We start from the raw sequence: 25,097 nt of genomic DNA, 5'->3' as shown, positions 1-25,097 counted from the left end.
TGCCTCGGGCAAGTACATTTCCCGAGGTTTCCTTCTCTGAAGAATAGGAACAGGATCCCTCCTGAGAGGGTTGTGATTAAGGATTCAATAAAACTATGCTTTGTGGAGGTGCTTTGTAAGAATACAAGTTGCTATTTTTTTTTTTCTTTTTGGTTACTGTTATCTGTGGAGAATTTAGTTGGGTCTGTCCCTAGATAATACCCTCTTGATTTGAAATCTCAATTCTGTGTAGTCAGTTGCTCTCCCTAGAGAAGGTTGAAAGAAGAAATGTTGTTTTCTATGTCTGAACTCCCTTATGAGTATGATAAAAATAAAGCAATTGAAATTTAACATCACCCTGTTTCCTTTGTGGCACCATCCCTTAGAAATATAATGTCGGCCACATGTGTGATAGAAAACTGTCTAGTAGCTACATTTGAAAAAGCAAAAAGAAACAGATTGATTTTAATGTATTTTATTGAACTCAGGATTTTATCATTTTAACCTGGAATCCATACAAACATATGAAATATATTACTTTTTAAAAAATAATAAGTCTTCAAATTTCAATACTCTTACAGCACATCCCAATTCAGATGGGACCCATTTCTATGCTCAATAACCGCATGTGGCTAGTGTCCACCATATTGGATAGTATGGGCCATATGGCATATGGTAGGTTGAATAGCAGCCCCCCAAATATATCCATGTCCTATTCCCCGGGACCCATGAATTCCCCCTTATATGGCAAAAAGGACTTTGCAGGTGTGTTTGGTTGAGATTCTGAGATGGGGAGAGTATCCTGGATTATCTGGGAGGACCTGGTGTAATCCCCATGTCCTTGGGCAGGAGGGCCAGAGTCGGAGGAGGAAACAAAGAGATGGCATGTGTGGAGATTGGAGACAGGAAGGTCCACCAGCCATGGCCTACAGACAGGCAGCCACTAAAAGCCAGAAAAGGCAAGGAAACAGATTCTCCGCTGAGAGCCTTCCAAAGGCAGCAGCCTTGATGACACCTTGACTTTGGCCCAGTGAAACTGATTTCAGACTTCCGACCTCCAGAATTATAAAGAAGTAGGTTTGCATTGTTGTCAGCCATTGTGGCAATTTGTGACAGCAGCCATAGGATACTATTTCCTTACTAATAACCTGATGTTAACATAGTTTCTAAGACCATTTCCAGAAGGTGTTCGCCTGGCTGTATCATCTTAGACAGAGTTATTGGTTTTATCCCAGCCTGGGCTAGGGGAGTGATGCGCCATCATTCCTAGGATTGACACAGGTTACAGCCACCCTCCCTGAGCAGTGGGGTCTGTCTGACTGACCCAATTGATGGCAAAACTCAGTTAATGTCATTGTCCTTGAGGATGAACAGTGGAGAGAGGGTACAGTACACAGGAGGGGAAAATGGTTTAGAAAAAGTTATTGGCTCTCTCTACTATCCACTCAGTATTTTCTTCAGTCTAAAAATGTGCTGAAAATAATGTCTATTAATTAAAAAAAAATGTATTGCCCTGCGGGTTTGGTAGGGGTAGAGTCTTATTCTCATTCTTTTATCTGTGAATGTTAGTGATTGTGATTGGACCACTAATTCTCAACGTTTAATGAGCATGAGAATCACCTATCACTGGGTGGGACCCAAAAATTTGCATTTCTAACAAGTTCCAGGGGTTGCAGATGCCACAGGTGGGCGGGGAAGTGTTGGGAGAGTCCCTGGGAATACCTGGCAAGGCCCGGCCTCCAAGGGGAGGGTGTGCGCTATTGCTGGGAAGACCCCCAGGCCAGCCTCCCCTCCCCCACCAGGGTATACACAGAATCCTCTTCCCACAATAAGCTTAGCGGCCCCTGTTGCTAAGGAACTTGAGAGTGGGCACCTCTCCTCTTGCATGGCTCTTTTGTGTCTCCCACCCTGAAGTCTAAATTAGATGACAATCCTGAGATCCCCAAGTCTCAGCTAAAAATACCTCATTTGCCACACAGGCCAGCTGACTTCTCAGATTTCCCAGCTGGAGTGAATCCCCCAGACCTGGGGCTGCCCCAGTGGAAAGGCTATAAACAGAAAATACCAAGTTAAAAATAGCCCTGGGGAGGCCCCTCAAAGCTCTCCCACCCAGCTGCCCACTGGAGATGACCAGTTCCGGGCAAGGGGCCGGTGGGAGAATCAAGGCAGGAAGGGCTGAAGAACTCTGGCTTGTCCGGATTCATCCTGTGGAGGAGTTAGGGCAAATTTTAGAGACTAGCTCCCTCTCTCCTGGTCTTTGTGGGGGTTTTCTGTGTGTGTGTGTGTGTGTGTGTGTGTGTGTGTGTGTGTTTTAAGGATTTTATTTATTTATTCGACAGAGATAGAGACAGCCAGCGAGAGAGGGAACACAAGCAGGGGGAGTGGGAGAGGAAGAAGCAGGCTCACAGCGGAGGAGCCTGATGTGGGGCTCGATCCCATGACGCCGGGATCACGCCCTGAGCCGAAGGCAGACGCTTAACCGCTGTGCCACCCAGGCGCCCCGTGTGTGTGTGTGTGTGTGTGTGTGTGTGTGTTTTAATGTAAATTCCAGAATTGGTAACTATAGTCCTAAACTTGGCAAATGGTGATTTTTTGTCCTACCCTCTTGTCTTCTGCATAGCAATAAAGTTGAGCTTCCCATCCTTTCTGAAACTGAAACAGAGATGAGCTTTTCCAAAGGTGTCCTTGGCGAGAAGGTCAAGTGGTACCTTGGAAAGACCTGTAAGAGTTGGTTTGTGTGCCAGGGTCAGTGGTCCGGGTCATCCTGGGGCCACCTCTGATGGTCTGCCTCACTCCCACCTATCTAGCACTCACACTTTTCGTTTGGATTGTTTTGACTTTACCTCCATCAACTGAATGTCAGTAAGAGGAACAAAAATGATCTCTGGATAAAAGATAAATATTCCTAACTAATAATATTCTCCAATCGTTTTGTGTCAGAAACTCCTAAAAGCAGGCAATGCTCTCCCTTTCTTCCTTGAAGAGAGCTTTCCCAACAGGTGAAAATATCTTCTTTCCAGAAAAATTATTTATTCTCCCTAGTGGAAGTAAGCAAAACTCGTGGGATAACTATTGTAATTTTTGTTAAAAAGTTTTTTTAAATTAAAACAAAATTTCTTTAAATTTTTATTTATTTTTTAATTTTAATTTTAATTTTTTTAAAGATTTTATTTATTTATTTGACAGAGAGACAGCCAGCGAGAGAGGGAACATAAGCAAGGGGAGTGGGAGAGGAAGAAGCAGGCCCCCGACGTGGGGCTCGATCCCAGAACTCCGGGATCATGCCCTGAGCTGAGGGTAGACACTTAACGACTGAGCCACCCAGGCGCCCCTATTTTTTTAATTTTTAAAAGTGGACCTTTCTTTTTAAAAAGTTTTGTTGCTTCTCCACTCACATTTCTTAAAGACAAAGGAAAAATATGACAAATTATATTTGTCATATAATTTGGCCTTTTCCCCCTTAATAGAGTATTGAATGCTCTGCAGTGTGGCCTGGACATTGTTCTAGTCAGGTAGGAAGCGGCAAATGCAGCGCTCCTGTGGTTGTCTGGCTGCTGCAGCATCAAACGTGAAACACACAGCACACACACTCACAACCTCCGGACTTCAAGGTGGGGGAGAAGGCTGATGGATCCAGAGCTTGTCCTCTTACTCATCTTTTTTATGTAAGTGGGAGAAGAGTGGACAAAGGAAGAACGCGATTGCTTTCTGTAGATTTCAAACCTTTGTTCGGATCTTCCTATTCTTGCCCCTTGATGAAGAGCCAAGTCCTGAATTTGTTCGCTGTGTGGAGCAGACCAGGGGCAGAGCAGTGGCCAGGACCTGGCCATGGAGGGGTGCTCTGTGGGGTGTGTTGGAGCCCAAGTAGGGAAAGGAGGGGTGGGTAGGGTCAGCCTGGGTCTGGGGTCAGAGCTTGTGCGGCATGAAGAAGGCATCCAAGCGTGGGCGCCGCCAAGGCAGGGTGTCAGAGCTCAGACAGGGTGAGCCTGGAGCCATGCGGAGATCGAGCTGGGGAGACTTGTTGCAGCCTGGAGGACTGACCAAATAATTACACATATTAACAATAAGCCACGTCTCTTGCTATCGGAAAAAGGAGTTAAAGAAAGGCCGAAAGTTAAATCTAGAACCCTGTGTTATGGGATTGGAATTGGAGATACGGGTATAAATGTATGTTTCAACATATAAAAATAGATAAATACAGATGTAATGTGTGTGTGTATGTGTGGACCAAAGATAAATACATTTCCCCCTGTGGCTCTTGTCTGCTGGAAGACACCGAGAACAGTGACGACCTAAGAGGAGTGTGCACACCCTGTGAGTTCCAACAGACAGCCTGCTCTAGGTTCTAGATACCGTTTTTTACAAAAATGAACAAAGGTTTTGGAGAAACGGCTGATTCCAAGGGTGAGGCGAGGAAAGTACAAGATAAGCCTGAAACAGCTTGTTCCAGAAAGCAAGAAAGGGCCCAAGGAATGATGGGTACATGTTAAAAGGACACAGAAGTCAGACCGACTTGGCTCCCACTGGCCAAATGGAGAGCTGTTTAGTGTCAAAATAAGTAATGGTGGTAACAGATGATAAACCATTGAATAAAATAGGAAACCAAGAGTTCATGCACATTTCAACAAAAGGATAAACTGCAGATTTGAAGGGATAGGATATTTACATAATTTCAATACCTCACCACAAAATACTACTTGATTATACAGATGAGGTGGGGAGGAGGAGAGTAATATTATAGTAGGGAGGCTTGGAAGACACCATGTGATGATGTGATTGTAACAGTAAAGGAATACATTGATAGGATGCAATGAGAAGAATATAGGATCACTTCTGTGGTATTTCTGCTACAGATGTCTGAATTTAATCCTAAACCACAACTCAACACTCCACAAAATAACTGATCTGTAATTTACAAAAGTGTCAAAGTCATGGAGGTCAAAAGAAAACTGAAGGAGACCAAGGAAACATAAAAACCAAGTGTGATATCCAATTCTAAATTAGACTTTTTTGGTATAAGGGGTATTATTGGGACTATTGGTAAAACCTGAATGAGTTCTGAGAATTAGATGGTAGCAGTCTATCAGTGTAATTTCCTGGTTTGGATGGTTGTGCTGTAGTTATGTAGGAGAATGTCCTTGTTTGCAGGAAATACCCACTATCATATTCCAGAGTGATAGGGATCCAGTTGTCAACTTACAAAACGGTTCAGAGAAATAGTTCTCTGTATTGTACTTCTGCCTTTTCTGTAAATAGGTGGTTGTTTCAAATTTTTAAAAAGGAGAAAAAAGTAAATACATTTTAATTAATAATTTCAGGAGATTTAAAACTTTATATGTTTGTATCTACGCTAAGGCTATTTGTTATCATGACAACTTTTTTTTTTTTTTTGGAAAGCAATAACAAAAAGTATACTTTTAATACACAATCTTAAATTTCCAAAAGGAGAATTTTTTCCTAAGTACTTCATATGAAAACACGATTATTTGTAATCACTTAGTTCACAATCACAAATTTTAATTGCATTTTGGTGAAGGATAAACATCAGTACACCAAGTTTAGGCAATTATTAAACATTTAAAGATATCTTTTTTTTAAATTAGTTTAGTCTCTTAATTTGGATTCAGAGGTTTGCCTTTTCATAAGCAAATTAGATACATTCAAAACATACTACATATTTAAAAACATTTCTTTTATATGGTTTTGTCTCAAAATATAGACAACTTCAGCACTGGAAAGAAACTCAGGAGAATTGGCAGATGTTATTCTTTGTGAAATACTATATTATAATTTTTTTTAAATTTCCCTTTCACCTATCTGCCCATCCTCCCACCCACTTCCCCTCTCGCAACCACCAGTTTGTTCTCTGTGTTTAAGTCTGTTTGCTCATTTGTTTTTTTAGATTCCACGTATAAGTGAAATCAGATGGCGTTTGTCTTTTCTGACTTATTTCACTTAGCATAATATCCTCTCGATCATTCATGTTGTCACAAATGGCAAGATCTTATTCTTTTTTATGGCTGACCAGTATTCCACTATTTTTTATCCATTCATCTATTGACAGACACTTGAGTTGCTTCCATACCCTGACTATTGTAAATAATGCTGCAATAAACAGAAAGGTGCATATGTCTTTTCAAATTAATATTTCGTTATAATAATGGAATTACTGGATGATATGGTATTTCTGTTTTTAATTTTTTGAGGCATCTCCATACTGTTTTCCACAGGGACTGTACCAATTTATATTCCCACCAGGAGTATACCAGAGTTCCTTTTTCTTCACATCCTCACCAACACTTAATTCTTGTCATTTTGATACTGTCCATTCTGACAGGTGTGAAATGATACCTCATTACAGTTTTGATTTGCATTTCCCTGATGATTAGTGGTGTTGAGCATCTTTTCATGTGTCTTTTAGCCATCTCTATGCCTTCTTTGGAAAAAAATGTCTATTCAGGTCCTCTGCCCATTTTTAAAATTAGACTATTTGGGAGGTTTTTTGGTGTTGAGTTGTATAACTTCTTTATATATTTTGGATATTAATCCCTTATTGGATATATCATTTGCAAATATCTTCTCCCATTCTGTAGGTTGCCTCTTTGTTTTGTTGATAGTTTTCTTGAGTATGCAAAAGCTTTTTATTTCTGTGTAGTCCCAATAGTTCAGTTTTGCTTTTGTTTCCCTTGCCTTAGAAGACATATCTAAAAACGTGTTGCTAAGGCTGATGTCAAAGAGATTATGGCCTTCGTTTTGTTTTAGGAGTTTTATGGTTTCAGGTCTCACAGTTAGGTCTATCATCTATTTTGAGTTCATTTTTGTATATGGTGTTAAACAGTGGTTTAAGAAAGTCCAGTTTCATTCTTTTGCATGTAGCTGTCCAATTTTCCCACCACTATTTATTGAAAAGATTTTCCTTACTGTATATAGATTAATTGACCATGTAAGTGTGGATTTATTTCTGGGCTCTCTGTTCTGTTCCATTGATCTAAGTGTCTATGTTTGTGCCACTACCACACTGTTCTGATTACTATTGCTTTGTATTATGTCTTGAAATCTGGGATTGGGATACCCCCAGCTTTGTTCTTCTTTCTCAGTTGCTTTGGCTATTCCAGGTCTTTTGTGATCCCATACAAATTTTAGGGTTATTCTAGTTCTGTGAAAAATGCTCTTGGTATTTTTATAGGGATTGTGGTGAATCTGTAAATTGCTTTAGGGAGTATGGACATTTTAACAATATTAATTCTTCCAATCCATGAGCATAGTATATCTTTATATTCGTGTCATCTTTAATTTATTTCATCAATGTCTTATAGTTTTCAGAGTATAGGTCTTTCACTTCCTTGGTTAAATTTATTCCTAGGTATTTTATCCTTTTTGATATAATCATAAACTGATTTTTAAAATGTTCTATTACTTGGGAATACTAACTGTGGAAAGATATCAAAACAAAATTTAAAAATACGATGGATGGGCCTACAAAATTTATATTCTGGAAAGTCATCTTTTTCATCATCAACTTCTTATAATTTTAAGAAATGTTATATAATTCTTAATACTTTGGACTCTGACCATACATATTAAACAGCACAGATTATGTTATAAATATATTAACATATTAAAAACATTTGAAACTATCATTGGAAAGAAATTGGGAAGGTAAATTATTTAATTGTGGGTGAAATAATTCTACTAATTCAGTTTTGAGTGCTAATAAGTAAATATTCATTAGAATTCCTTGTCACTAAAGTATTTTCAGTATTAGACTATTCTCTGTTGTAGTTAAGAATAACATGTTAAGTTTTCATGAAAAAAGTGGAAGTCAGTTTTGTATGTTCACTTTCACCTTACCACAAATTATTTACCCAGGAGTTACTCTCTATAGCACTTAACACAATTATATTAAATGAATATTTGTATAACTATTTACTCTCTTTCTCCTCTGATAAAACTGTGTGTTCCATGAACACTGTTTTCGGTAGCCACTTGGCTTAGCTGTACAATCTAGAAACCATGGTTTCCAAATTGTTCTTACAATGAACTGTCTACTGGCAGCATTAAGAAGCCAGCATTCAGTAATTTCTCCAATGCTTGCCTCCATGGGGGCAATCATTTTATTTGTCCTTTGAGATCTTGCACTTCCTCCTCTGTTTGATTTCGTTGGGTTCCTGCCATAAATTACTATCCAATCACCACTAAAACGATCTTCCCCTTTCTAGTAACCTCTTTAAGAGTAATAGACCTGGGTGCAACTTTGCTGTTCTCTATCTAGACCTTCAGAGTCGTGTTTTCTTCTTCCTTCCCACTCAGCTCATTGGCTCAGTCTCAGCCTTTCTCTTAAGGAAATCTCTTTCTGCCTCTAGTTTCATTAGTTTGTTATTTTGGAAATAAGACTAAAGTATGTTTTTTAAACCATTCCACAATTCCTTTGACTCCCTGAGTTAAATCGATTTTGTCAAGACAGAGTGTTCAATGCACAGGCTTCTTAAATGGCCTTTTTAGGATTGCATTTATAAAAATTTTATGGAGTTGTGTTCCTACTTCACCTCAAGAAGATGGAATACAAGGTGACAAAGCCGTCCGTTCTTTTTGTTTGTTTTGAAACAAAATCTGCCACCTTTCCCTGACAATCCATAAACTAGCCTCTAAAATCTAAAGCCAGGGTCAGAGGTTATTTAATTAACAAATCCAGGGTGGATTAGGACCATGTGATGGAGGATGGCTAAGGTGTTTGAATAAGCCCCGTACACCCGAGGTGTTGTTTACCTCCACTTGTTGGTTTCCTTCCAGGACCCTGACTATAGTTTAAAACAACATAATAAGAAATGGAACCTGGGGCAGCCTTTCTTGAATATCTATTCTGAGACTGGCACAAATAGTCAAAACCAGAAGTTCATGTCTACTCCTGGAGAGCCAAAGAATCTTAGCTGCTTTGTAGTTTCCAAGCAGCACATTTTGTTCTGCTCACCTCCATGACTACAAAGGCTTGATCCTTCCTCAGCCTCACTTGAAACCCTAGGCCAAGTTACAGCTATGTATCATGGGGGCAGAGGCTGCAAAGATTTACATGAACCCCGCTTGGTACAGGTCCACCAAAGCTTAAGTCCTCATGCCCTGTCTGCCCAAGAAATAATCACTCCGTGTGTATTTTTCCCCAAATACTACTCCTTACTCTTCCTCACTGTTCATCATTTAATGTAGTAGATGTTAGGTGTTGAAGGACTTAATAAATTATACTTCTCCTCTTTAATTAATGCTGCCATTAAGATTCTGTGCCCTTTCATATGCCAGGTAGGGTGATGGTCACAATTAAAAGACATAATGTTTGATCTCCAAAAGTCTACTATCCCTCTGTGGAAAAAAGGTATAAACTCTCAGTGTCAGTTAGTGCCTATAGAATATGGGAGAAATTTGCTAACCTGGGACTTTGCTTTGCATCCAGGGCATAGAGCTGACCGTGCAGTGTGTGTTCAATAGGTCCCTGCTAGACAGCCCAAATGCTTCTCAACCAGAAACCACAGTACCCTAGGGGGCATTTGGAAATAATGGAGGATGCGTCTTGGATTACAATGCCTGAGCCTGGGTGGGGGGAGAGTTACTGCTGGCATTACTTAGATGATGGCCAGGAATGCCAAATGTCCTGAAATATGTGTGAGAGTCCCATCAGTGAAAAACTGCCCTGCTTAAAATGTCAATTACATTGATTTCCCTTGGCTTTCCTCCTCCCTCAACCAACACACACAAGCTTTGCAACCCAAATGCTCAAGAAATACTGTTGTCCCATCTTGGTGCAAAAGTAAAAACTCACATATTTTTAAAAACCTAACAGTGTGGCCTGACTGTGCCCTGGTTCACTCCTCCCTTATGGTTGACTTGTCCTTCCTACATATGTGTATAACTGTCCTGTCCCCGGGTATTGAAGTCACTCATGAAGTTGTGCATCTCCTGGGAGGTAGGCTGTCAACTCCGGGAGGGCAGGGACTACGTCTTTCTCGTCTTTATATTCCTGTAGCCCAGCTGTGCACAGAATAGGTGCTAAATAAGGCTGAGTGGAATAAGCCAAATTAATGAGATTTTAACATGTGGCATAGACATGTTTTGTCACGGAACACAACACAGAAATTCTCTGTGTTTTCCAACTAGAATGTTCATGAAATATGAAGCAAAACAAATGATGAATGTGAAGTTTGGAATTCATCCCTTTGCTCCAGGTATTCAGAAAGAAATTGCTGCTTCATCTAACATATAAAATTCTTACTTGTACTTTTTTTTTTTTTTTTTTTACTGCAGGATTTCTTTTAGCAGGTAGGTTCAGTAGGTTAACTGTTTTCAACATCTGTTTATATTTTACTTTGCATTGAAATGCCTGAAATGGATTGTTGTAGAGCATAAAATCCATTTTGTCTTGTATGCATTCCCTGATTGTTTTCAGCTGTAGGGAGTCAATATTTTAGTTCTTTACTCACTTTGCCAATCTGTTTGAATTTTTAAAAGTCACAACATTTCCATTGTCATAGGATCAGTGAGTCAATTAGGTCTCTGAGATTTGCCCACACTCAACAACTTTCTTAATGCGCCATGAAAAATAGGTTTGGCTCCATTTGACAATATGTTAGGCTCCTCTGGATTTTGCCATAACATCCTTCGAAATACAGTAACTTATAATCGAGATGTGAAATGTAAAACATTTTAATGAATAAATGTCAAACATTTAATTTCCTGAGAGTTGGATAACCCAGCCCTCCTACCTATCCCCCCTCTAGTCACCATTGTTTCCAAAGAAATATACTGAAACGGCTTTGAGATGCTTAAATATATGCAGAAAGATTTCTGATGTTGTATCTACCTTAAAAGGAATCTTATTACTTGAAGATTTGTGTCTGCCACAAAATGGTAACATTGACATGTTTGAGATTGGGGGCAAAGTCATCTCACAAAGAAGACCCAGGGCCCTATTTATCTAGCTGGTCTTAGATGGGGAGTTTCCTGCTGTTTCGTTCTGAGATCATCTTCTGTAACTGAACAAATGTGAGCCTCCCACCTTGCTCTGAAGAAAATGAGATTTACCTTGAAGGGTTTCCTATTGCCTCTGAAGACATCTCCTCCCTGGAATAAAGATTATTATAACTTTCCTCCAGAGACCAAATGGAGCAAACTCCACACAATGTGTTGGAGAGAAATCAGGACTCTTAGAGCTTTTTGAACTTGAAAGAGACATTGTTGTTGTTCTTCTTTTTCTTTTCTTTTGCTTTATTAATTTCATCTTATTTTTGGCATATTTGTGGTTGGCGCAAGACATTTATTTTTCACCCTTTACTCACAGATATGGAAATATGTTTGGGACTCGGTGATGGCTTTATAAGGTCACCTAGATTTTCAGTGGTGGAGACAATATTGTACAAGTTGCCTCTGAAACATTCCAATCTTCCCTCTCATATTTTAGACTTCGGCTAAACAATGCTACCCTCAAAGCAGAAACACTGTGATATGCTGCCTGGGTACTGGATTATTATTATTAGTTTCCCCAACAGGAAAAATATTTGTCAGTATTTAGTCTCTGTACTGTGCATCCGTTCTGGGACGTGTAAATATGGGACTCGGGGTGGGGGTACTAGCTGGTGCTGCTGTTCTGTTAATTTTCAAAGGAGAAAATGTGAGCACGGTTGGCTTGCAGGACCATGTGTTCTGGTGTGAACAGAGTAATTTCATTTTGAGAGAGCTCATGAGTTCTTTGAACTTTGTAAGCATCAATTAAATACCAGAAAATGGGATGAAAAGACTTACTGAAAACCAGATGCTTGTTCTTCATGCCTCTTGGAACATTAAAAACAAACATCACAACAAAAGACATTTGGGTTTGGCATAATTCACTGATGGATGATTTTGGAGGCATTTTGCTTATTGGTAGAGTGGGAGCTAATATTTGGAGAATTAACAGATGTCTGGTTTGAATGTATCTAAATCACTGGTCCTTTATTCAATAAATCTACTTTTAATTCATACAGGGAATACTATCATAGTTTCCTGAGAACAGAGAGGAAAGCATCTAGTGCTGGCAGATTTACTTCTTAAATATGGGGTAACAGTTGGCTTGTTTTTGCTCAGTGGATGGATAGTGGAAGTGGGTTGGATTAGCTTTCTTTAATACTGAAAAAACAATTCAGATCACATTTTGGAGTGATGGTTGTACAGGACAATGTTTCAAGCTGAATATCTAGCAGTAAGTGGAAATCTGGTGTCTGAACCTTTTCAAGACTGTCAGTATATTAACATATGGTGGTGTAATATCCCCACAGAGTTTAGAGGGAGCTTCTGTGTCCTGCTCGGGCCACACCAGTCAGAGTGCCCTTGTCATCCTTGAGGGCTGTTCTCTGCACCATGGAAGCCGCAGTGTCCAGAATACATTTGCAGTTCATCAGCTTCCTGCCTAGAGAACTAAGGTGCTAAGTTAGTGTCAAACCAACACATAGTTTGGGTTTGGGATGAATTTTTCTTTTGAATTGTTTTTAACATTGTAAGCAAATCTTTTTGGTAGGACAGATGGTTATTGAATTCTGCCATAATTTTGCATAAAATCCCATCCACTAAAATGTGTGCTGTCATTTTGGTTTAAGAATGTTTTGATATTTGACTTGCTCATATCATAAACTTCAAAGTAATAAAGGAAATTTTACTACATCTACCAGATCAACATATGAATTAGAATAACCTTTGGGTAGTAATATTGGTACGTGGCTAAAATTCACAGACTGTTGACTAACTGTCCTATGTTAACTAAGTCTACATAATTTCATAATTGTATTTAAGAATATAGCCATTTTGCTATTTAAGATAATCCATTGGGTAGTATCACGTTATGAAGGTAGAATTAACTTTCACATTTCAAAATACTCTGTTAACCTTAAACAGTTTATATATCACCTCAAGTTTGCCTGATCTTTGGTTATAATTTAAACAAATCCTATTTGAAATGAAAATAATCAATGTATCTCCACATCCTGATGCTGCAGTAGCAAGCTGATAATAGCCTCTTTGTAGACAGTATCTGTTTTTTTTTTTAAGATTTTATTTATTTATTTGACAGAGACAGCCAGCGAGAGAGGGAACACAAGCAGGGGGAGTGGGAGAGGAAGAAGCAGGCTCCCAGTGGAGGAGCCTGTTGTGGGACTCGATCCCAGAACGCTGGTATCACGCCCTGAGCCAAAGGCAGATGCTTAACCGCTGTGCCACACAGGCGCCCCTCTTTTTTTTTTTTATAATATGTATTTTATTAGATTTTTAAAATTACATTATGTTAGTCACCATACAGTACATCCCTGGTTTTTGATGTAGTGTTCCATGATTCATTATTTGTGTATGCCACCCAGTGCACCATGCAATACGTGCCCTCCTTACTACCCATCACCTGTCTATCCCATTCCCCCACCCCCCTCCCCTCTGAAGCCCTCAGTTTGTTTCTCAGAAAAAGTCTATTTCTTACCCCAGAGGAGCAGCTATACTGAGGGACATGTGGTTTTGAACCTCTAATGACGAGGACCATGGGGTCTGGTCCTTCATAGAGTTTGGGGCATCTGGATTCAGTTCTGCATGACTCAGTGGGTAAAAGCTTAGTCTGTTTTCACAGGGACAGAGCTGGTGAGTGGATAATGTGTTCTAAGAAGTTCTGAAAACCATTGAACTAGGCCAAATTAAAAAAATATGAGATCTCTGGTCTTTCTACTGAGCCTCAGAAAAAGGAATCGAGTGACTCAGTATTGCTTTGGATTCTGCCTTTTTTGCCAAGGACCTTGAATTATTTTTATGACATTATTCACAAAGAACCTCACACTCCTCATCCGTAAATGGGTATGGTAATAGCAACCACCTAATAGAGCTGTTTTGAGAATTAAGAGCTATTTTCTATGCAAAATGCTGAGAGGAGTGCCTGGCCCACAGGAAATGCTCAATGCGTTTTTTTTGCTATATTATTATTTCTGTTATTATTATGACTGTAGTAATTATTCCAACATGGAGCCGCATTTTGGTCCTTGTGTTTCTAAGACTCTTTTGACAGTGGGAGGGCATATGTAGGTGAGTTTATTGATTCATTATTTTTTTTAAAGATTTATTTATTTATTTTAGAGAAAGAGAGAGAACGTGCACACTTGGGAGCAAGAGAGAGCCCATGCATGAGTGGGGGAGGGGCAGCAGGAGAGGGAGAGAGAATCTCAAGCAGACTCCCCACTGAGACAGAGCCCAAGGCATGATGCATGGGGCTCCATCCCAGGACCCAGTGATCACGACCTGAGCTGAAATCAAGAGTGGGACGCTCAACTGACTGAGCCACTCAGCTGCCCTGATTCATTATTTTAATACTTTTATAGAGTGCCTAGTAAAGTCAAGGCCCTTTTTGAGTACTAGAGCTACAATGGCAAGCAAAAGCCAACGTGGTCCCTGACTTCATGCAGCCTACTGTGTAGCAGGAATAACCAACATAATCTTTTAATCACACACATACATGTAAATTGCAACTGGAATGAAGAGCAGAAAAATGAGAACCAATCATGAGTCATGAGTTGATGTAGGAAGAGTGAGTCTTGAGTGACACAGGCTGGTTGAGAGCTGGAGGGGGGCCATTCTAGGCAGAGTGCTTGTGAGGATCTGAATGAGTAGCAGAAGGTGGCGGAAGTGTAGAGAGAGAGGCCATGAGTGGTGTGCAGTGAGCTGAGCATAGGCAGGGCAGACCTAGAAGGGTCTCCAGATCCTGCTCTGGAAAGCAGCGTCAGCATTACCTGGGAGCTGCTAAGGAATGCACCGTCTCAGGCTCCACCCCAGACCTATGGGCTCAGCCTCCCCCCATGTGTTTCATATGTACATTGACATCTGGGAAACATTGTCTTTTATGCCATATTAAGGAAGTTTGTCTTTGTCTCTGAAGTTTCTGGAGGGTTTTAAGCAGAGCCACAATGTGGAGATTAGAAGGGGACAAGTGAGGATGTGGGGAAACCAGGGAGGAGATTGCTGAAGTCCATAGAAATGTGGGGTTTCTGATGGGATTGCAAGACGAACTTGTCCAATGATTGCCTGCATTTTAACTAACCTTACTTTTTTTTTTAAAATTTATTTATTGACAGAGATAGAGACAGCCAGCGAGAGGGGGAACACAAGCAGGGGGAGTGGGAGAGGAAGAAGCAGGCTCACAGTGGAGGAGCCTGACATGGGGCTCGATCCCAGAACACTGGGATCACGCCCTGAGCCGAAGGCAGACACTTAACCGCTGTGCCACCCAGGCGCCCCACTAACCTTACTTTTTATTGCTTGCTCCTTATTAACTCTTGTTGAAAATATTTTGGTTACTACACTGCATTGAGAAATTTTTAATTGAAAATTGAAAAACTGTAATTTACTAAGTTGTAAAATTTTTAATTCAGAATTTATCCTTGTTGAAGACGTATAAAAGGTACTGAGCTTCTGAATAACAGGAGATAATCCACTCTGGCCACACTGAGTTGCTGCTTTTCTGGTCAAAGGCAAACAAACTTGACAGTTATATTATTTATCATGGAAAGCCTTTTAATGGTTTTTATCTCCCTCCCATCAAAAGTAAGTATATTAAAAATTGCAAAAATTTCTTGGGAAATTTTTTTTGAGCTTTAATTGTGAGTAATTTATTCAGTTGAGAATGCATGTATTTATTCTGATCCTACCATGTACTAGGCACTGGTTAGTTGCCCACGGAATAAAAATAATTTTCTGGGCACATGATGTGAGGATTTGTTGAATGAACCGAATATGTATCTTTACCTCCTGAGATTGTAGTTTAGTAATTTTAGTATGTATGTACATAACCATGATCCAAAGTAGAAAGTGCTAAATGCATAGGTCAGTTGAAATTGCTTCACCTGCAAGTGATAGAATATTTAGATTAACAGTGATTTATCAAGAGTTTATTCCTTTCTCATGTGAATGTAATCTGGAAAATAAGCAGTTCAGGGCTGATAGAGAAGATTCACGAATCCATCAGGGAGTCGGGTTCCCTCTTTCTTGCTATTTAGCCACCTTCTGCATATAGTTTTTACCTCAGAGTCTAAAATGGTTGCTTGAGGGGCACCTAGGTGGCTCAGTCAGTTGAGTGTCTGACTCGATTTTGGTTCAGGTCATGATCTCAGGGTCGTGAGATCAAGCCCCGCGTCAGGCTCCATGCTCAGCTGGGAGTCTGCTTAAGGATTCTCTCTCCCTCTGCCCCTCCCCCTGCTCACAAGCTCTCTTTCTTTCTCTCTCTCTCTCTCAAATAAATAAATATATCTTTAAAAAAAAATAAAAAATAAAATGGTTGCTTGAGCTCCAGCCATTACACTCGTATTCCCACAAGCAGGAAAGGGGAAGGACAATACCCTTCTCTTTGAGGACACTTCCTGGAAGTCACATTTACCACTTCTATTTTCATCTCATGAGCAAGAACTCAGCCACACGGCTTCACATAGCTGCAAGAGAGGCTGGGAAATGTTGTCTTTATTCTAAGTTGCCATTAAATATTGGCCCAACTAAATTTTAGGATTCTGTTTCTAAGATCAAAGGAAAAGAATAGATGCTAGGGGTTGATCAGTCTCGGCCACTGACCAGAAATTCAGATGAGGCAGAGGGAGATTACTTGTATCTAGATGCTCAAGGGAGGCCTTCTAATGGGGTTAAATATGAATTACTTCTCTAAGGATTCAGACTTAGGCAGACAGATGTGGGAAAATAGTCTAGAACTGTGATTTCCAAACTGGAGGCTGAGGTACCCCAAAACTGCAGGGATGTCCAGAGACTCTGCCAGTTATTTTCAATTTTTGAGGGGAATCCAGTGATACTCAACATTTCTTGTTGCCAAATGAAATAGTAGGTTGAGGTAGTTCAGTGTCAGCATTAGATTGTGCTGTATTCCTGTTGTTGTTTTCCTACCTTCATAAGGCTGGGTTCTTGGTGGTGGTTCTGTAAAAAGTTGTACCATGGAAAAATCCATGTGGAGCAGGCAATGAATGGTGGTGATTTCCAATCTGATGCCAAGGTTTGAGGTATTGTGCACTGTCCAACAGATGCACATATTATCTTAGTAAGTAACTGTCATTACTTAAGAATAACATGAAAATTCTCTTTATTTCATATTATGCATTATATTTTTTCAAATGTCTACTAAGTTTTTAGGATACAAATACTGATAAAATAGTTGGACCAAGAGACTTAATAAGTGGAATTGTTAGGCATTTCTTTTGGTTTAGGCCACTGAAAAAAATTACCTGGACACATAGTGCCCTGAACCAAGAATGTCTGGGAATCTCTGATCTAGGGGGTTAATTAAGAAACAAAGCCACTTTGTTTCATGTTCTTAACAAAGATGGTATTTAAAAAATTTTGTCTGTAATAAAATCCACTAAAATGTACTTCTTAAATCACAAAATTTTCTAGCTGACTTCAAAGCTTGTAATAGGAACTGTGAGTATGGAATCCTAGTAAAAGCTGATTCTATTAATTTTGGTATATTTTTTCTGAAAGGGAAATATTTTTACTTGTTTACCAAAAACATTTTCAATTTCATGACTTAGGAATGGACTTTGTAAGGCATATACAATTTAAAAAGAAGTAGTAATTTGCATAATGATGCACAGAGCAATTTTTATTTAGGCAACTTAATTCATTTATTTATTCAGCAGGTATCAATCCACTTCTGATTGTGTTCAGGTGCTACTCTAGATGCCAGATGTACACTAATGAGAAAAGGGAGGTATTTTAAAGAGGGAGTCGCAACTGAGTTAAAATTATTTATGCTCTGATTACAGAAGCAGGTATCTCTTTGTTCTAAAACAGTTTTTGCCATTTGCAGCTGTGGAAGTATTCCCAAGACTGTACTATGTGTTAGTAAAGTCAACTGCTACAGGAAGGCAGAACCGGATAAAGGCTAATGTACCTGAAATAGCAACTATGGTCTCTGTGACCTTTGAAATCTTAATAAAATGGACTTGAAATTCTGTACACCCTTGCAAAAGTCCAAAGCCCTCCCCAGATCTCTGCCAAGCCACTGGGTACATGCTTCTCGTGATCAACTCTGGTTCCAGGCTCTGAATCTGCTGAATTAGTTCAGTTTGGGGATCATTTCTCATGTTGCCTTTTCTCATCATCCAGTGATATATAGCCTCTTTCTTACTGTAGCTAGAGTGTGGAGAACAAATTAGGGAGTGCAGGACTGGATATAGGTAAACCATTCCAGGTGAGACATGATGGTAGTTTTTACTAGAATGTACGATCTATGGGGCTGGAGATTTTCGCTCTGCCTAATGATATACCCCAAGTGTCCAAACGAGTGCTCAATTACTTTTTCCTGAGATAGGAAACTCTGAAAAAAATACCAGACATGGGGATAAAGATTATTTATTTGGTTTCAGACATGTTAGGTTTGAGATATTTTTGTAACATCCACTGAGGAATTGTCAAATGGCCAGTTGGATACGAAAGTCTGGAGCTCAAGGGAAAGATCTATGCTTGCTATGTAAAGATGTATGTCACGTGTGTGGGGCTGGCAATTGATGCTGTTTGTGTGGGTGACATTGCCTGGAGAGTATAAATGTGAGAAAAGAACTTACAGAAAGAGAAGGAATGACTAGACAGTGAGGAGAAAGAGAAGTCACAGGAAGAAAGTGCTTGAAGCAGATGAGAGTGGCTAACTGAGAATTCCATCTCTCGCATGATACTGGGATGTCATTACAATGATGATTGAAAAATGTCTTTGGATGTAGCAACATGGAGGTCATTGGTGACCATAGCAACAGCTCTTTTGGTGCAGTGACAGAAGTGGGTCCCAAATCGTACTAGAGTAAACAGTAAGTGAGGAAATTTGGACAATAAATATCAACAACTCCTAGGGCATTTTGGATGGGAGAGCTAGGAAAGTGGCTGAAGTGTCATATAGGCTTGAGGATGGTTAAAAAAATAACTGGAGAGACCTAAACATGATAAAAAGCTGATGAAAGTAGAGAGAGAGAGAGAGAGAGAAAGAGAGTTTGGATATATGATTTAATGGAGAATTAAGATGTAAAATTCCTGAGAAGGGAGAAGGAGATGGAGTCTGTCCCAAAAGTGGGAGGATTAGTCTTAAATACGAAGAGCCTTCAGTAGCTTCTGTGTTTGAACAGGAAAGAAGGGTCTGTAAATGATCAAGTGTGTAGGTTTAGATTTAGGTAGATGAGGCAATTCTCATTTGATCGTTTTTTATTCTTTCTGTAAGATGGAAATTGAAGTGGGTCGTCTTCTGAGAGTGAGGGCAGAAGACAAGGTAGTTTGAGGAGAAGGGAGAAGACTTTACATCAGCAAATGAGTAGTTCTGTTGGGTGGCTTTTTACAGCCACAGTCAACTGTCCAGGTGTAGATACAGAGAGAGCAGATTGCTAGATTCATCTGGTGTTGGCTTCTACATGTTAAGGGTGAGGAGAAAACCCAGAGGGATAGGCAGTTTCAGGGCATTAGCAAGAGTATTGTTCCATTAATGGTCCAAAGAGTCTAAAGAAGATATGTAGGGAATTGAAAAAAGGAGAGAGCTGATAGACTGGGAGAAATAGAGGTACCCATGGACAGCAGGCCAGAATTATGTCTGCTTCAAGTCCTCTACAGTGTTTTACCTAATCCTCCAGCAAGAAATTGTATTCCTGTCTTTTGAATCCCTATGGCACTTTAGCTGTAAGTCTTGGGGTGCTTATCATTTGCTACCTTGACGTATAGTTACATTATTTATGGACATATCTCTCCTACAAGACTGAACTTTTGAGGGACAGTTGGTCTGAAATCATTGTTGTATCCTTCACTATGCTTATTATAATAGTAGGTGTTCAATAACTAATTGTTGAGTAAATGAAATACGTAAGTAGATTCTGCGACTATCTCTGTTGGGCTATAGTCCCACACTTGCTTATCTACAAGCAGGAAAGGGCACCACCCACCCAATGCTAGTGTTGTAATCAATGTGCTATTGAAGATCTTTTATTAAATTGTGTCAGTGTGTTGGTTTGCAAACTTGGGAGCTTCCCCAGTAAAATTTGAAACTGGCCTCCATATACAGAAGGCCAGGAAGTACTAAAGAAAGAGGCAGACCACTTCAGATTGGTAGATGGCAGGTTTAATAAGCAAGGGAACTTACTATGAGGCTTGCTTGGGCAGACAAGATGAGTAGTTTTCCACACCTGCCAGCCAGAATCATAAAAGTTTATATAGAGGCTTTAACTGGGTTCAGTCATGTGTTTTGTCCAGATGGTCTCAACAGCACATTGCTCCCTCATGGCTGCATTCTTGAAAATGGCTCTGGCTGTGGGAACATTGGTACATTTCAAGGACAGGGAGGGGGTGAGGAGCCTCTGATTGCCTGGGTCCAGCTCACAGGTCAATGGGTGGTCACATCCTTTTCATGGTCTCCTCTAACACAGTGCCATGTCTTCTTGCAGATCAAATTGTAAATTAACTCTGAATGATCTCACTTTGGCTGGTGGATTAAACCAGGTGCAGAGGCAATGGGTCAGTAAAGACATTAACCTAGGAGATCAAACCATTCTCAAGCTAACATCATATGTTCTTTCAAATAATATGTCTCATTGGGTATTCTTAAAATTACAGATGATATCATTACATCACAATGTAGGTAGTGAACCCTGCTTGCAATATGGGTTAGGGAACAAAACTTGATTCTGATGTAGGGGGAATAAAGCAGAAACAGAGTATCATATATGCCTTGCAATTCAGAAGAACCTACCAAAGTTGCCTTTTTATCTGTGGGAAATTACCAAGTACTTGTTATATGCTATAAATGATCAAGTGCAGGACCATTCTGTTAGAACAACTTCTCGTTTATGATAAGGCTCTGTCTCAAAGGTCACTCATTTTTCAAAATTCGATATCTGTTATAGGGGAAGAAACAACACCACCTGACTAATGCATGGCATTGGGAGATGTTGAAGAAGTGAAGAGTCTTGGGGTAATTGGAGTAGTAGAGTGTCTGTTAGCACAAATATGGAAATCAGGAGAAGACCTAGTTTGAAGTAGGGATAGAGAAGAGACTAGTTAGATTTTGGACATTTGCGAAGAGATGCTGCTAAGCACTAGGCATTGGAAATATACGATATAACTCGAAAGGAAGTTTGGGACTCCAGAGAGATTCGGGAGTTAGTTATGCGGAGGTTATAGTTCAAGCTCTGAACCTGTCACACGAGAAAATGCAAGGACAGTCAGAAGTCTAAGGGGAAACCATGAGAAACGCCTTCATGGGAGACTCATAGTGTGGGACTCAAATCACTTAAAAAAAAAAAGATTTTATTTATTTATTTGAGAGAGAGAGGGTGAGAAAGCACAAGCAGGGGTGGGAGGAGAGGGGGAAGCAGAGGGAGAGGCAGACTCCCCACTGAGCAGGGAGCCTGACTTGGGGCTCCATCTCATGATCCTGGAATCATGACCTGAGCCGAAGGCAGATGCTTAAACCGACTGAGCCACCCACGCGCCCCTCAAATCACTTTTAATTTCATCTCAGATTCCTGTTGAAAAAGTCACTGCCCTAAGCTAGCCATTTGTAATGAATTTCTAGACATCATTTCTGGCAAGAGACTGAACTAAAAATTAAAGTATTTAATTTAAATTTAAATTAGCAAAATTTAAAGTATTTGAAGATAAGAACTTTTATCTGAAGCCTCACAACTGCATCTCCTAATCCTCTCACAGATGGAGAGGCTATGCTGGCATCCTGGACCGTTGAAGGGATCCTGAGGGCTTGTCAGTGTTTAACTGGTCAACAGGACAGGCTCTTTTTCAGTGTTCAGCTTCAGCCACTAAATACATTTAACCTTGCTGAGGGGCTGAAAATTAACTTTATCCAGATTCATGCAGATTTGGGTTAGGACTGGGGAGACAAACAGGAGTGAAGTGTGGGTAATGTCCTGTCTACGCCTGCTCGCCAGTATGTGACCACGGTACTCGGCAGTCTTTGCTCATAGCTCTGGGCCAAGGTGAGTCCTTGCCATGGTAATCTGTAGCCCTTTGGAATAATACCAGATTGGCAAATATGTGAAAAAAATTCAAGGGGGAATCACATTAAAAGTTCATGTACTCCTGAAAACATTTCAGAAATGGATGATTTCCCCTGCCCCGAATGTGGTTGTACAGTTATTTGTTCACTTCTTAGTGTGACTTAGGGACTAAGTTCATTTTCATGCTCTAAAGGACATGCACCAGAATCTCCCAGGAATGCTGCTGCTCTGAACGGACAGCTGTACTCTAAAGTTCTATACCGCGTATTGAGATGCTTTGTAATATTAAAACCATGTTTCCTATCCTCCTTTTACTTCAGGTCTTGGGAGCTGTTGACAATAACATGGGTGATGGCTGCTCTCAGAAGCTGGCAACTGCTAATATTCTCCGCTTCCTATTGCTGGTCTTGATTCCATGTATCTGTGCGCTCATTGTCCTGCTGGTGATCCTGCTTTCCTTTGTTGGTGAGTGACGCCGCTATTAAAGAAAAATGAAGTCAAAATTAAAATGAACCTCACAGTGATTTCTATTTAGTGGTTATTTGACCTGAAGTGTCCACTTGATGAGAGGGTTATCTGTTGACCATCTTAGGCAAATCTGAGGTTTCAGCCACTGAAATCACTCTGTTAGTTATTCCTATTAATAGAAACTGATGAAACGATTGATGCAAAGCATTTAAGGTGTGATTACCAGGTACCGGGCACTTTGAGAGTCCCTCAGAACTTAGGGATAGTTAAATTAGCCTGTCTTTCGTAGGAACTCATGGTTGAGAGGAAGAGATGATTATTACACAAGGTAACACATGTTGATGATGGAGGCATATGCAAGGTACTTTGGGGAAGTCAAAGGAGGCTTCATGAGGCATTAACATTTTAACCTTTGGAATAGTTCATAGAAATTCAGGTAAGATGGCAATAGCGCATGGGTTTGGCAGAGAAAACAGCAAGTACCAAAGTATGACCCCGTGATAGATGGAGATAGACTTAGGATATTGGGTGGAATTTTGGCAGTGGGAGGAAATGCAGCTAGATTGATAGATAAAATCTGAATGACACAGGATCTTGCATGTTTTCCTAAGGAAACTGGGCTTCAGCTCCTAGATTATTGGTTTTCAAACTCTATTCCATAGAACCAAGGCTCGGGGGAGGAGTTTCAATGTTTTGACTTACAATTAAAAAAAATAAATCCTAAGCACATATTCAAAGTAAATATTACATACCAAGTTTTAACCAAGTGGAGACCAGTAACCAAATAATTTGTGCTGACAGATGAATTCATTTGTATTTGGATCTTGCTATCTTTTTAAATAAACGATAGGTTAAATTTAAAAGGTGAGCTCCTGGGGGAGGAAATCCAAAATATTACCTTTGGTAAATATCTATTGCTATGAATTAGGATTTTTTTTGATCACATGCAGGCAAATGAAATAGCGAAATAAATAGCAATATCAAATCGCTTACCAACAATTTTGGATTTTTTAATTTCACGAAAACTGGCTTAGGAAATCAGGGTGATTTTGGTGCCATGTGTTAATGTGGGAAGTAGAGGCGGAGCTGTAGGATACAGGTGGATGGAGAGCAGGTTGGACATTTAGTTTGGACACATTAGCTCAGAGATACTAGGGGGACAACAAAATACAGTGGCATCATAGTTGAAGTGCATGTATCTTGAGCAAATTCAACAGTGCAGGCAGGACAAAGAAATGAACATAGGAACATAAGAACACGTTGCTCTTCTAAGAAAATTTCAAAGGAAATTGTGACTATATATGATTTTGGGCTTATGCCCTCACTTTAGAACCTAACCCCTACTGCACTCTTACCTGAAGCTAGAAGTATCCAGAAGGGAAGCTGAGAAGGGAGTCCTGACTACACTTATGAAGGTGGGGATCTCACTGGCAGTTGAAGCAGTAGAAGTAGATGAACTATAAAGAGAACTGTACTGATGAAAGGCTGAGGGCGAAAGCCCTGGAGTATTTAAGGGGGAAGATAAAGAAAAAGAGGAGGAAGCAAGAGATACAGGAAGAATGGTCAGACAAGAAGGAAAAGAACCCGGAAATGCTGGCTTTCACAGATGCCAAGAGAGAAGAGACACTTCAGGGGCGCCTGGGTGGCACAGCGGTTGAGCGTCTGCCTTCGGCTCAGGGTGTGATCCCGGCGTTGTGGGATCGAGCCCCACATCAGGCTCCTCCGCTATGAGCCTGCTTCTTCCTCTCCCACTCCCCCTGCTTGTGTTCCCTCTCTCGCTGGCTGTCTCTGTCAAATAAATAAATAAAATCTTTAAAAAAAAAAAAAAGAGAAGAGATACTTCAGAGGTCAAAGGGTGATAAGTTAGAAGAAGACAGGAGGGGCGCCTGGGTCGCTCAGTCGGTTAAGCATCTGACTTAGGCTAGGTGATGATCTCAGGGTTCTGGAATCGAGCCCTGCTTTGGGCTCCCTGCTCAGTGGAGAGCTACTTCCTCTCCCACTGCCCCTTCTTTCCCTGCCCCCCTTCCCACGCACACGCTCCTTCTCTCTCTCAAATAAATAAATAAATAAGATCTTTAAAGGAAAAAAAGAGAAAGAGAGAAAGTGGCTAGGCCCAGAAGCCTTCAGGTTTTCTATTGGAGTTTTAGAAGCTCTGGACCCACGAGTTACGCTGTGGCCTGCTTTCAGGCTAGAGGCAGGACAAAACTGAAGCTCATCTTTGCCACTCTTTCGTTCCAAGCCTCCGCACCCTTCCAGAGTTGGCCTGCTTTTGTATGTTTTGTCCAGATTTATAGTTATCTCTTCAAGGGTCTGTCTGGTAGAAGCTCAGTCATACCACTGTCGTTTTTAAGTCGAATTCTGGTCAGAGTGTATTCAGAGGCTCACACACACTGAAGAGCATTTCCTTTCATTCTCAGGGTAGAATGCTAATAGAAGTTTTCAACACATTTTTAAGTACCTCAGTGCTTTGAGGCCTCTGAACGGAGGCGAGATGGTATCAAGGCAGTGCTTTATTTTGGTTAAATTTGTTTATTTATTAGATCCTGTTTTTATAACTTTATTGAAATATAATTCACATACCTGCTTAGAGTGTATAATTCAATAATTTTTAGGATAGTCACAGGTAAGTGTAGC

The 25,097-nt window shown here is 40.2% G+C and overlaps 1 protein-coding gene across 5 annotated transcripts in view; it reads left to right on the top strand.

Annotated features, from left to right (window-relative positions):
• Positions 1 to 25,097, top strand: part of CORIN (corin, serine peptidase) — a 228,265-nt gene that overhangs the window by 9,212 nt on the left and 193,956 nt on the right. For all 5 annotated transcript variants that reach the window (XM_057309874.1, XM_057309875.1, XM_057309873.1 and 2 more), the window contains one exon: positions 22,316 to 22,460. In XM_057309874.1, the coding sequence (XP_057165857.1) occupies positions 22,316 to 22,460 (145 nt within the window). The remainder of the gene's footprint in view (positions 1 to 22,315; positions 22,461 to 25,097) is intronic.

This window comes from Ursus arctos, unplaced genomic scaffold (genome assembly GCF_023065955.2).
Source record: "Ursus arctos isolate Adak ecotype North America unplaced genomic scaffold, UrsArc2.0 scaffold_9, whole genome shotgun sequence".
In the NCBI taxonomy this organism is placed as follows: Eukaryota; Metazoa; Chordata; class Mammalia; order Carnivora; family Ursidae; genus Ursus; species Ursus arctos.
The sequence above is the reverse complement of the archived record's forward strand: the minus strand, read 5'-3'. Positions and strand labels throughout refer to the sequence as shown.